This window comes from Corvus moneduloides, chromosome 2, assembly GCF_009650955.1.
Source record: "Corvus moneduloides isolate bCorMon1 chromosome 2, bCorMon1.pri, whole genome shotgun sequence".
Lineage (NCBI taxonomy): Eukaryota > Metazoa > Chordata > Aves > Passeriformes > Corvidae > Corvus > Corvus moneduloides.
The window spans coordinates 68,717,768-68,730,640 of record NC_045477.1 but is presented as its reverse complement, the minus strand read 5'-3'; the positions used below and the strand labels follow the sequence as shown (position 1 = coordinate 68,730,640).

The 12,873-nt window shown below is 37.0% G+C and overlaps 1 protein-coding gene across 1 annotated transcript in view; it reads right to left on the bottom strand.

Annotated features, from left to right (window-relative positions):
• Positions 1-644: 644 nt before the first annotated feature.
• UCHL3 (ubiquitin C-terminal hydrolase L3) overlaps positions 645-12,873 on the bottom strand; it is a 44,387-nt gene continuing 32,158 nt past the window's right edge. The window contains exons 7-9 of the mRNA XM_032099968.1: positions 6,197-6,272; positions 3,665-3,723; positions 645-2,376 (exon numbers count right to left, since the gene is read on the bottom strand). Coding sequence (XP_031955859.1) covers positions 2,293-2,376; positions 3,665-3,723; positions 6,197-6,272 — 219 coding nt within the window. The 3' untranslated portion in view covers positions 645-2,292. The remainder of the gene's footprint in view (positions 2,377-3,664; positions 3,724-6,196; positions 6,273-12,873) is intronic.

Genomic DNA, 12,873 nt, shown 5'->3' with positions numbered 1-12,873 from the left:
CAAGCAGTGTTCACTAAAATGTACCATCTTACATATTAATAAACCAGAAATTAACACTGAAAATAAAACAAAAGAGGGAAACCTTACCCTGCAGAACAACTGATTTGAAGACTATGTAGAAGATGCTAAGCAAAACTACAACATTGCCAAAATACTAAGAATTCTTATCTATATGTTTTTACTTAAGATTCAACATGTATTTTTCAGCGTGACCACAGAAAATCCCACCCCAAATTTATTACTCTAACCTTATTATCCTTTGTCCTGATTTATCTAATCAGTCCTTGTACTCAACAAGGAGCTCCACTTCTGAAGGGATTTTGCAATAAACAGTTGCACAAAAACAGACACACCATACATTACTTAAACCCACTGAATTGTTCTAAACATTGAAGAGCATATATGATGAGACTATTTCCCTAGAGCAGACAATTGATGCAGCTAGTTTAACAGCTTTGAACTGCACTTCCTCTCTTTCCTCCCTATCCTAAAAGGCCCTTATCTATATTAACTATGGCTTACTTGAAAGATAATCCTCTAAGTCACCATTAGCTTAAAATATGCAATATCCCAATTCAGTGGTGACAACCTTTGTTTGATTTTTCAACCTTTGTTTGATATTAGCAAGAAGACAACACAGCTGGTTTGGTTACTAAAGCCTCTGATTTTTATTTAAAAGCAAGTTTCAGGGCTTTACTAATGAGCATGGCAACAAAAAGCAAGTCTTAATGATACTGCATTTTATTGGTGTAAAAAAGCAAAAGCTTCAAAAATGGAAGCTCATTAGTGTCATTCTTCTCCCTTGCTTTTCCAATCAGCTCACTTACAGAAAACAGAATGTTGTTACTGGACTCTCCAGGTGACATGTTTTAGACAGACACTCCAACTTTTTCCTTAGAGTGCAAGAGATGTTCTTAAGTGATAAGACAGACTCCCACGCCTCCTTCTTTTCTATAAAGAAGGAAGACTCTGCCAGAGTGCTTCTGGAATAACCCCATTCATTTTTACTGCAAAGACAATTGATAGAGAATGAAAGCATCCTCTGGGACGCGGAGGGCTCAGTTTCCTTTGGCAGTGGGTTTGATTGGAAGCAAACCTAAATTATTCCAGTTTAAAGGAGTGAATAAGGAATATTTTTCTGGAACGTCAAAAACATGCACATTAACACAAACCAACCTTCACAAGAATCCTAAAGTGTTAAGACGGCTCTAGCCAAAAAACTGAACCCAAAACCAAGCCAAACCAAGAAAACCGAACCCCAAACAACCACAGTGTTACTATTCAGGTACAGAAAATGGTCAACAGTACCTTAAAAACAGTGGGTGGAGTGGGAGGGATGGCACAGGGGAAGGGTATCACACAGCATTCAGTAATGCCACCTGACAAACTCACAATAGATATTCCTACAGGGGAGAAAAGTATATAACCATCATGGCTACCTTAAAATCTCCAGTCTCTTTCTGTTGTTGCTGAACAAAACTTCATTGCAACCATCATCACTTTTCTATCATTTATTTCAGTTAGGTGAGGTACTACTGCTGTATTCACCTGTGTGTGCCCTCCACAGTCCTACCATTTGAATTAGTTAATGCGCCTTTTCAGGAGGAAAAAATCCACGTCATTTTTCCATATATACAAATGCAAACATTGGTTTAACTAAAGTTTTTTGACAATTTATTAGACTTGAGAAACAAAGTGAAGTTTTATTCAAAATGTAAACATTAAGATAATTTTAAAATGTTAGTTCTCACCAACAGTAAGAATAGTCCTTTTTCTGCCTTTTTTCTTCAATATATTTATTTATAAATAATGCACTGAAAAAATGTCTTTGTCATTTGAGTCACCTGATGAAGTTCTTAAAATATTCTTGCACCATTATAAATAAAAGATGGAGATAGCCTCATATTCCCAGTGTTCACCCATTACCACACCACATACTCCACTCAGAATGTTACCTGTGCATGACACAAATGATAATCCTGCTCTGAAGTAGCTCATCATTATTACGAGGACATATCACAGACAGTAATTCCCAAAACTTTTAAGGGGGTGGAAGGAAAAAAAACCCACCACATAGAAATCTTGCACAAAATGCATGCCTGTATAGAAATACCCAAAGTTGCTGTAGGAACAAGCAGCAAAATATAGCAAGGACAAATGCAAAGTTTATTCCATGTATGCTACAATTAGTCAAGAATGTTAGGGAAGTATCAAAATTTGTACTATTAACATATGGCAACAGTTTTATTCTTACAATACATTGCAAGAGAGTAGCCTCACTGGAAAAGGCTTTTAAGCTGCAGACAGTGCAATTGCATTAAATCTTAATTCTTCTGGGTCACGTTCCATGAATTTCTTGCAAACTTCTATTGCATCCTAGGGGAAAAACAGTACAAAAAAACCCCAAAATGAAAAACAGTATAAATCATATTACAAAAAACCAAACAAAACACAACTGAAATATGAAGATATGCTTTATCCAAACTATGCTCAAAATGGATTTTTACATAAAGGTTTACTAAATAGTGTGACAAGCCTACATAAACTGTATTCTGATGTAAGTTACCACTATTCAAGATTACTTACAGTGCTCATATGGGCAGCCTAAAAGAGCAAAAGTTTTATGCAGGACCTTAGCAATGATGATTTTTGTGACTGAATATTACTTTGTGCAGCAAATATGTTGCTTCTCTGACTTTCTAAATGCATCTCTGAAGCTTGCCTTAACTAGTACTGCTGCCTTCAGAAATTTTTCCTTTGTTTCAAGATGAATCTAAGCTGGGCGGTGTAATTGAAAGATTTTAAGTAATTCCTTCATCTAGTCTAGCTTTAGGGTGCAATCTGGAGAACACATGTTATCAGTAAAACAGGAAAAAGGAACATATGAAATAAGGAAAGCTTTATCCAATTTCTTCCCCTGTCCAAGCAGGCACAAATTGTTTGCAAACTTAACAGACGTTAGTCTGTGCTTCTAAACTATAAAATCGTTTTGGGTTTTGTTTGTTTTAGTTTCTCTGGTTTCTTCATTTTGTAATGCTAATCCAGTCTGGATATCATAAAAGTCAGATCTATGCATTGCCTTCTCTCAACTTCAACTTTGCACATTCTGTGGGGACGACAGTTTATTCTCCCAACTCAGTGTATCCCTTTCCAATTCATTTCTCAGCTCATGACACAAAGTAGCACCCAAAAGAAGATGTGAAAGTGAAGAAGAATGATTATTAGCAAGGGTCACAAAGGAAATCAGCTTCTGTCTAGCCTGACACCTATCAAACTATAACTAAACCAAAGGAAAGAGAATGAAGAATTTTAAGTTTTCAATCTGCTACCTTGTTACACGTACTATTTGAAAGGAGCAGGAGTGTATGAAAATCTAAGCACAGAAGATAAGTCAGTCTGATCTCGTGTCATAGTCAACCCTTCTGACATTTCTTATGATACAATACTTTCATCCGGAGCCACAACGTGAGTGTTCCAAAATACCTCTTTTCAAAACTGAGTAAACTGAATTTTGCCTCACCATTCCACTCACTCTATTCCTCATCCAACCATAAATATAGCTAGACTTGGATACGTATTTTCATGTATCTATTTTATAAATTTTGCAGAAATACAGCAAGAATTTTGTGTAACACCATTTATTAAGAAGGTTCTCTATCCCTACCTCTAAAAAAGAATCGTCGCTGGTTTCCCCATGGTTTATTGGAAATGGCTTGCGCCCATCTGTTGAAAGACAAAGTGGGATTGAACAACACATTTATAAAATTATAAAAGCTTCATTCTTCCAGTTAAAACTATTTACACAAATTTTTTTGTACTTCACTTTCAAAAATGCTATCTCATTTTTCATAAAGGCCACACATGCAGCTAGCTCTTCCCGGGTCTCTCCACTGCTGACTGCTTGTACCAGTATCATTATATACAGTCTCTTACTTTTAAAAAATAATCCAATTAAAACGATGAAATATTTTTCAATATTTATCGAAAACTTAAAGGCTGTAAGTTGCTATTGTTTTAATGCTGGTGTAGTACTTCAGTTTTTCAAGTAGAGTAGAAAAATTTCAGCAACATTTGATGGATTTACGCAGACAGACAGCTCTATGTCTGTGGTGTTTGACAGCTGTGACCAGGGACTCCACAGTAGACCAAAGCAACAAACCCACCATTCTGAAGAGTCTGGCATCACTGAAAATGTTTCTGTCATTTAAAATAAATTAGCAAACAAACCCAACAGCTCTAAGTATTAAGCACTTTCATGGCATTTAAGAAGGGTTGCTATAGTTACTTTTTTCTTGCATTTCCAATAGAATAATGCTTGTCATTCTCAGCATTTTAAAAATAACTTCATATAAATATGCTTCAGGTTACTTGCAAAGGGTTAACAGTATGAAAACCTGTGACAGGGTACCTGTATTTGCTAAACCACTTTTGCTAAATTCACTTTTGGCTCTGTCTTCCCTGTGAAAGGCTTTTCCCTCCCTAAAGATGCCATCAAAGTTGACAACACTTCCAAACTACATTTTCCATAACTAAAAATAGATATGATGTTAGAAAACTTAGGGATTTACATGAACAAGATGTTGTTCATTACTGTAACTACCGTGACTGAAGTTACAAGGCAAAACCCTCAGAAAATGCCAGGAAAACAGAACTGAATGCCCTGCACTGTTGCAAGCTAAGTTCACCTCAATTTTTGGGCTTTTTTTATGTCCATATGGCAGAACAACATTTTAATTTCATGTGCCTATAAATAATGTGTTTTCTATGACAAAAACATCATAAACATTTAATATCCATGTGCTTCCTTAGCACGCCAAAGCCCACATGCTGCCCACACTGTCTGAAGCCAGTGAATCAATTGAAAAACCTTCTTCCATTTTCCTACTTCTAGGTTGGGGATTTTTTTGCTTCCTTCCGCTGGTACGGAGAGAAGTTATTTTAAGAACAAAAGAAGTAGTACTACTGGCATTCCACTGCACAGCAGAGCTAAATGCCTCTTCTTTTTCTAATTTTTTTTTATTTTAAGAAAAAATTCAAATGGGGGTTCTCTTGCATCATACCTACAGAAAATAGGTAAATATGGTCATCATAGTATGTAGTCTGCTTGTTAATCAGCATAAATTAATGGACAATGAAAATGTATCATGGAAATAGTAGCACACAACTGAAAAAAGAGCAAGTCATCCCTTATGCCTTGAAATTTAGAGCCATAAAATATTTATATTGCATTCTACAGTTCTTAACTTTTTGATCTAGTCCACTGACAGATACACAGGGGCATAAAACACAAAAATGTGTGCCTATTGGTTATGACTTATCTCTGGTAATATCGCTTAGATCAACTTAATATTAACATAAGCACTTCTTATATACTGCTTATGCCCCATGTTGTGATTAGTTACCACCTGTTAAGGGCATTGCTTAATTACATGCTGATTTTCAAAAGATGAAAATCATATAACCATAAAATACTGCAAAAATTATGCTAGGAAATACCAGTGACTTGCAGTTTTTAAATGCTGATCTGCTTGCTGATTTTCTGAAGAGCCTGCTGGAAAACCTAGTTGCTCAGCAACATATTTAAGACTGGAGTCATTAGAGAATATCTGAGCAAAACTAAGTGCTACACAATCTGAAGAGGGAAAAGATAGCTGTGGTTCAAAAAATAAGGACTACTCTTGTACAGTTAACTGTCTATTGACCACAAAAAGTAGAGGAAAAACATGACAAGACTATTACAAATGAGTTGCAGAATATTAATATCTCGTAATACCCTGATGACATACTTTAGCTAACATTTCTAAAGTGGCACACAGTTGATTTAATACTTCCACAAGCAATCCAGGAACATAAATATAACGAATGTCCTGTGAAATTTTGAGTGTTTATTCATTCTTCTTGCTTCCTGTCCTGATAAATGCCAAAAAATGAAGTTTTGAGGCAGTCTAGTATTCTGTACCATTTTGTCTTAATAGGATGGAGTTGAGGGAAGGAGAACAAAAAAAAAAAACCCAAAACAATGGGAAGAAGGCTGCAGTTGTTTGACAGAAATCCCCAGAGAGTTAAGATGCAGCTAAAAAGAACCTAAGCCCTACATAATAACATCAAGAAATCTCCCTGAAACTTTTCACAGTTGACAGCATCACTACTTGTATTTGTTTCAAACAAATGGAGAGTGTATAGAAAGTGTTCTTACCCAATTCATAGAGATGACCACCTACATTAACTAATGCAATAAAGTGAAGATCTACTTTTTCATCTATACTTGGTGCCTGCAAGACAAAACAAGACAAAAAGAAATTGTGTTTACTAAAACTCTTATAGATATATGATTAATGAGCACTTATCATCATAATATGCAAAACAACTGGACAAAAATCACAATTGGGAAGCACATTCTGGATCTATACAGAATGGCAGAAGTCAAGTGAGGAACATTTTGGCATATAACGAAACTGCATGTATCAGTAAGAATCCATGCAGTGGAGTATCTGGAAGTATTTCTGATTATAGCTCTACATAAAAGCTTTATTTTTCATTACTGAATTAAAAGTAAAATCAGCTCAAATACATAAACATCAAAAATAGACTTTCATATAAACAACATCCTTCACTAACCTATCTCCCATAACACAATGATGCAGGGCTCAACTCTAAACCTGTAACATTTTAAAACTGAAAATATTCACTTGGTCAAAATAATTTTTCCCGCATAAACCAACCCCAGTTAACCAGTTCCTCTTTCAGAGGCAGTCAAAGCAAACACATCTTAGATGGGGACGAAAGAAAATAACCAGAGGTGCCCAGACTGAATTTTCAAAGTGGTATCATACTCATCATATCCTCTAAGGACTGAAGTACAGCGAAAGCACCAAGGGACATGACATAAAAAATAGTTACTGTTAGTAAAGATCTGCCTAGGCCAGTAGGGTTTTTTTGCTGTGCTGGAAACTACAGCAAGCAAAAGCTTTTGCAGAAGATTGCTGGGCATGCACAGCATGGTGCTCCACCAACACACCTTCCCAGCACCCACTGAGCAGTGGTGTTTGAACTTGTGAGCCAAAAGTTCTGTCATCACTTTTGAGCCAAAAGCTCTATCACCACTATTGTGTTCAATAGCAATGGATGGTGTTAATTCCTTATCAGTCTGTCCAGTCTGCATCTGAACTTTGATCCACAATTTAAGATGATACCATTCTGAGCAAATGGGAAAAAGACTTCAGTTTTTCTTCATTATTAAGAATCTGACTTGCCTGAAAATCTATTTCATACCATTTTCTTTCATCTTTTAATTACTGCTAGGCTTACATGAATTTCCTAAAAGATTCTAAAAATGTAAAAACTTGCTAGAAACAGGTTAGAGTGTAAAATAAGTTTTAGGACCTCAAAGTCGTATCATCTTTTCAAGACTGGGTTCAAAATTTCCTTTTTGATGATGGCCATGAGAAGAGACTTTAAAAGATGATATAAATTGAAGAAATTTGGCAAATAACCAGAAGAACAGAGTGAAGGACAAGAAGTCACCACAAGTCCTTCAATATATCAAGAAGGCAAAAGAACACAGCACTGTGGAAGAACTGCTAACAGCTTACAGAAATTCTACGTAGCAAGCTCAAGAATGAGAAAAAAAGAAAAATAAAACAAAAAACCACACAACTTCCCCTCGCTTTCATTTGAGATTTATCTCCATGACCAGTTAAAAGTGTGAAAGGCCCAAATACCCTGTTTCATCACTGTTTCAGAGAGCCTAGAATGGAGAAAAGGCATTCTGGTCACTGAAGATGAGGCATCTATCAAAGGGGCAAGAGGATCTTTCCACCAGAAATTCAAGCAGTCTAAGTGAAATAGCCTTTGATAACTTTGTTTCACAGAAGGCCAAACAGAGCCAGGATTTAGCAAAGCCAAGCAGCCTCAAGAACTTGACTACCCCAGCTGCAAACTTCAAAGGACCACAGGTTTCCATAAAATCACACAAGACAGTAGGTAACATCCAATGACACCTTGTTGTTATTGCTATTGATCACCCAACTTTTTACAGACATCTAAACTGTAGTGCTACAAAAGTGTGTAGGCAGGCAAGGCTGAGCATCCTTGTCAAATCCCACATTGTCACCTAATTCCCTTCATAGACATACGACTTCACCGCTGTTCACTAATCCACTAAACATACCAACTAACAAATCAGGGTTTAAGAAATTTCAGGGTTAGGCGAAAGACCACTGCCAGTTAGTCGCACTTTAGGAAAGAAGTGGCTTTACAGTTTAAAGAACATACTCTACCTGGGCTCAAAGTGACATGAAGTAGAAGAGTACATCACTACTTCAGAGGACTTTGAGATGTTCAGGATTTGATTTTGACCACATTTAGAACAAGATATAGTTGCCCTTTTGACCATTTTGGGGGTTATGTTCTTTGTCTGATTCTAATAAACACCCTTTCTCTAGAGAGACACAACTGGCATGCCTGGAATGCTGAGTCTATATATAGAAAGAAGATGGATAAGGAACTCATCCAAAAAAGCATGATTGACTTTTCATAAAGTTTACTTAGAGGCAGACTCCTATAGAATCCTGCTGAGTTTTTGTACATGACTAATCTAAATAACATGCTTTCATTGTGCTATTGCCATAGACCGTGAGAAATGTTGTGTTTTTAATTCCCCAACCTCAGAGAGAACGAAAGCCATTATTAAGTTTTCTGCGATATGTTCTAACGTAGGCTGTTTCCTTCCATTGATATTTCTTTTAATCTAATCTAGATAGCAGTAAAGTTGATTTGTTACATTTCTTGAAAAATTAGGATTTCAGTAATTTTTGACAGAAAAATATTTGCATAATCATAAGCACTGAGAAACAATAGGGTCTGAATAGTCACGATGACCTAAAACTTTGTATTATAAAATCTGTTGCTTATAACTTAGGCAAACAAGTAACTGGATTAAACTTTCCCAGTGTGATGAATCTGATTCAAAATCCCTCCACCCCTCCCATCCTTAGGGAAAAAACTCCCAACACATCCATATGTGTGCAAACACACTCACACACAGATGCCACATGAAAAGTCAGGCCAATTTCCATTTCACTGGGAAGCTCTAGAAATTCTAACACTTGAACCAGAAGATTTTAAATTTCAAAGGAATGGAAAAAAGAGGGAATGTCAGCTCCAGAGACATGTCTTTTGTGGCCTCCTTGGAAAGCTACACCTTTGGCCGTGTTTTCAAGTTTCTAACAAAGTGTCTATGTCAATGTTTAAAAGAATAAGGAGCATAACTTTAAAAAGTCTGCCTGCCTGTTCACCACTATGTAGTATTGCTTAGAACAGTTACAGAGGATTTTCTCTTGATTACTCGTCATGTCAAAGACCACAGTAACACAGACATCAATCAAGTGTTGAGACGAACGGTTCCTCTAGACTTTTCACTTAAAAGCCCAGTCAGTGTGCAAAAGGAGAAAGCACATTTGAAGGACCACATATATGTATGAACCACAAGGAAAGAGAAAGACACAGGAGTCTAAATAAGGGGATTGTCTAATCTGGACTTGGAACTAACCCATGGGATTCAAGACTCATTTTTCAAGTCTTCTGAAGAGCCGTCATGCTGAGTGCATAAAATTTATACTTCTCTACTATCCAGCAAAGACAGAAAGAGGACAAATACCAGCACCTTGAGTAGCTTACAGAAGCTTATGTTATGGTTGCAATCATAGTATAAGAAGTAAGAAGTAAGTTTTGGTAGTATGGGTCAGTAGATATAATTTTTCCAATTTATCTCTCCAGCCTAAAAACATGCTGAAAGATAAAAACCAGAAGTCTTGAAATGGATTTAAAGAAGAAAAATACAAGAAGTTCAGTGCTCAAAGTGATGGTTCTGAGAACATCAGCTAAAATGTAACTTTTTCCCAAGGAACTAAGGTAACACTCAGTGATATTAATACAGAATATCTTCATGAATACCCAGTCTCACACACAAAAGAGACAGCCAAGGTTGTCTGCCCTCTAATTTTGGATACCACATTAAAAGCACTTAAATATCAGAGTCCCAATTTTTCAGAGGATTTGACTGCCTTCTCTCCTAACCCGGACATTCAAATTGAATAATAAACAAGTTGACCTTTGTGAGAAATCAATTTTAATTGACTGTCTCAGGTCAATACCCATTAGTTCACGCTATTGAAACAGAACCTCTACATTTCTTCCTCTCTTCTCTTCACTAGCAGATTTCAAATCACTAATTAAAATGGCACTTCCCAAAGTTTTTACAATATAAATGATAACCCTTCCTACTCCTTGTACTAAGAAATTCCCTTAGTTTTACCTTTCACCACTGCATGCTGCCCTCTCCTCATGAACTAAACCAGCCTTTCTAGTAGTTGTACTAACCTTCAGAAGCTCAATGGTACACCCCGTATCACTGTTTGCCCAATCATATCAGCCTGTCTAATAAAGTATATTTCATCACCTGCACAGTTTATCTTGCAATGCACTTAGAACATTATCCCAATCTGAAACTTGGTATTCAGTTTTCATGCATTTGAAATCCTTTGATCTTGAAACGGTCCTAAGTCAAAACAAGACTGCTCATCAAATTCGATGTGCAACTAGTTTCTTCTCCCCAAAGCTTCATTTCTGGGACAAACTTACAACTGGGAAAAAAAAAATGGTTTTACTCTCATGGATCCACCGAACAAGCCTCACCACACCCCACTTAAAATTTATTTATGAAAGACCACATTATAAAAGCAGATTCAATGTTACATGACAATTTTCAGGAAATTTCTTCCAACAGTATCTTGTATTTTTATTATTCCCTTACACTTGCTTTTGAAAGCAAGAAGGAAAGCAAGAAGCCTCACAAACCAGTTTACTAGAATGCTTTGCAATACAGGTAGTGACTGGGAAAGGGGAAAAAAACCACACTTGGTGTTAAGTCAAGAAACTGGCATCAGGAGTCTCTCAGGTTATGGAAGAAGAGTACTGAAGACTGATAGGGAAAAGACAATTTTGCAGAACCTTCAGGAATAAAAAATTTCAGATACATCCAATTGAAAGATCATGACAAAAGCAGCTGCAGTGTTAAGAGAAGAAAAAGCCTTAGAGGTTTAACTATACAAATTTACTTACAAGGAATTACAAGAAGCCAAAGAAAAACATATCCAAAAAAGAAGATTACACAACAGAATATTAGTATGGTTTAGATGCAATAAATTCTGAAGTAAAAGGAAAAAAGTGATGCAATTGCTGTTGAGTAGATCAGATGTCTGTAACTTCCGTTTTGAAGCATGGGATGTGCTTGGGCAAATATACCCTGTAGGACTGTGAAAGGCATTTGGGTCTCGGTTGAAGTACTGCAACTAAAACAAAGACCATAGGAATAATGATCACAAGTTTTTATCAAGATTATTTCTGGCTCTTTCTCACAAAACAGTGACATCTCTATTCATACCCAATATACTGCAGCAAGTTTACAGTACTTGAAATGCTCTGGAATTTCACAGCTGAACACACACAGCTAATTTAGCTCAAGGCATTCCTTGCCCAGAACAATGAAAAACAATTTCCATGAGAAAGGTGCTGAGGGACTGTCTTAAATGCTGGTACAAAAATGGACAAGAAGTTGCTTTGCCGAGCATTGCATTATGTATTTTTCTACTCTGCTGCCATGGTAGACAAGCTGTCTTGAACTTATTACCTCTGTATCTGCAACCATAACTGGAATACTTAAGGGTCAGGTGAGGTACAATTCCAAGCTGCAGCACAATAGCATCTGATTTTGCACGGGAGAATGTCAAGCAAGAAGGTGGAATTCAGAGATAGGCTCTATCAAGGATCAGAGTATCTGGATACAGAGTGTTTATACAAATCTCCTTTTAAATCCATAAGTAAGAGGGATTATTCAGCAGTATGCTGCTCTAAAGAGGTATTTCCTGGTCTTTTCTTTAAAGAACAGGAACTTTAGTCTGATCTAGAAAGTAAATGGGAGAAAGCAAAGTGCATGTTTTCAAATTTGAGAAATTTGTAGGAAAGATTCATAGAATCAGGAGATTAGTTTGACATATAAAAGGCAGCAAAACCTAAGGCAAGCAGAGATACTAAAAGAATAGATGAGGTGGAAGAGAAAATGACAAGGATTGAGGAAAAGTCAACATTACTAAACAGAAGCATGCTTCTAGCTTGTCTTAAAAATTTGCCACATCAACTGTAATTTATCAGATTTGTACAGAACATTTCAGGACAGTATTTTCAATTTTTTTCCCCTCCTATTATATGTTCTTAACTTTTCTAGAGACCTGCTCTGAAAAGGTGTATTAGGTCTGGCTGAGATGGAGCTCATTTCCCCACAGCAGCCCCTCACAGTGCTGAGCTTTGCATTGGTAGCTGGAACGGTGCTGATAACACCCCAGTGCTTTGGCTGCTGCTGAGCAGCGCTGGCACAGCATCAGTGCTCTCTCTCAACCCCCTCAGCAGCAGGATGGGGGTGGGCAAGATCTTGAGAGGGAACACAGCCAGGACAGGCGGCCCAAACTGACCAAAGAGGTATTCTGTACCATATGAGGTCTGCTCAGCAATAAAAGCTAAGAGAAAGGAGGAGGAAAAGGGGGCAGGCATTAATTATTGTGACATTTGTCTTCCGGGCCAACCACTACACATACTGAAGACTTGCTTCCCAAGAAGTGTCTGGACATCCCCTGCTGATGGAAACTAGAGAATAAATCTTTTGTTTTTTCCTGCTTTCATTTGAAGCTTTTGCTTTACTGAACTGCCTTTATCTTGACACATTATTTTTTTTCTCTTATTTTCTCCCAGCCCTGGCCTGCAAAGAAGTAGAGTGACAGAGCAGCCTGGTGGGCATCTGATGTCCAGCCAAGGTCAACC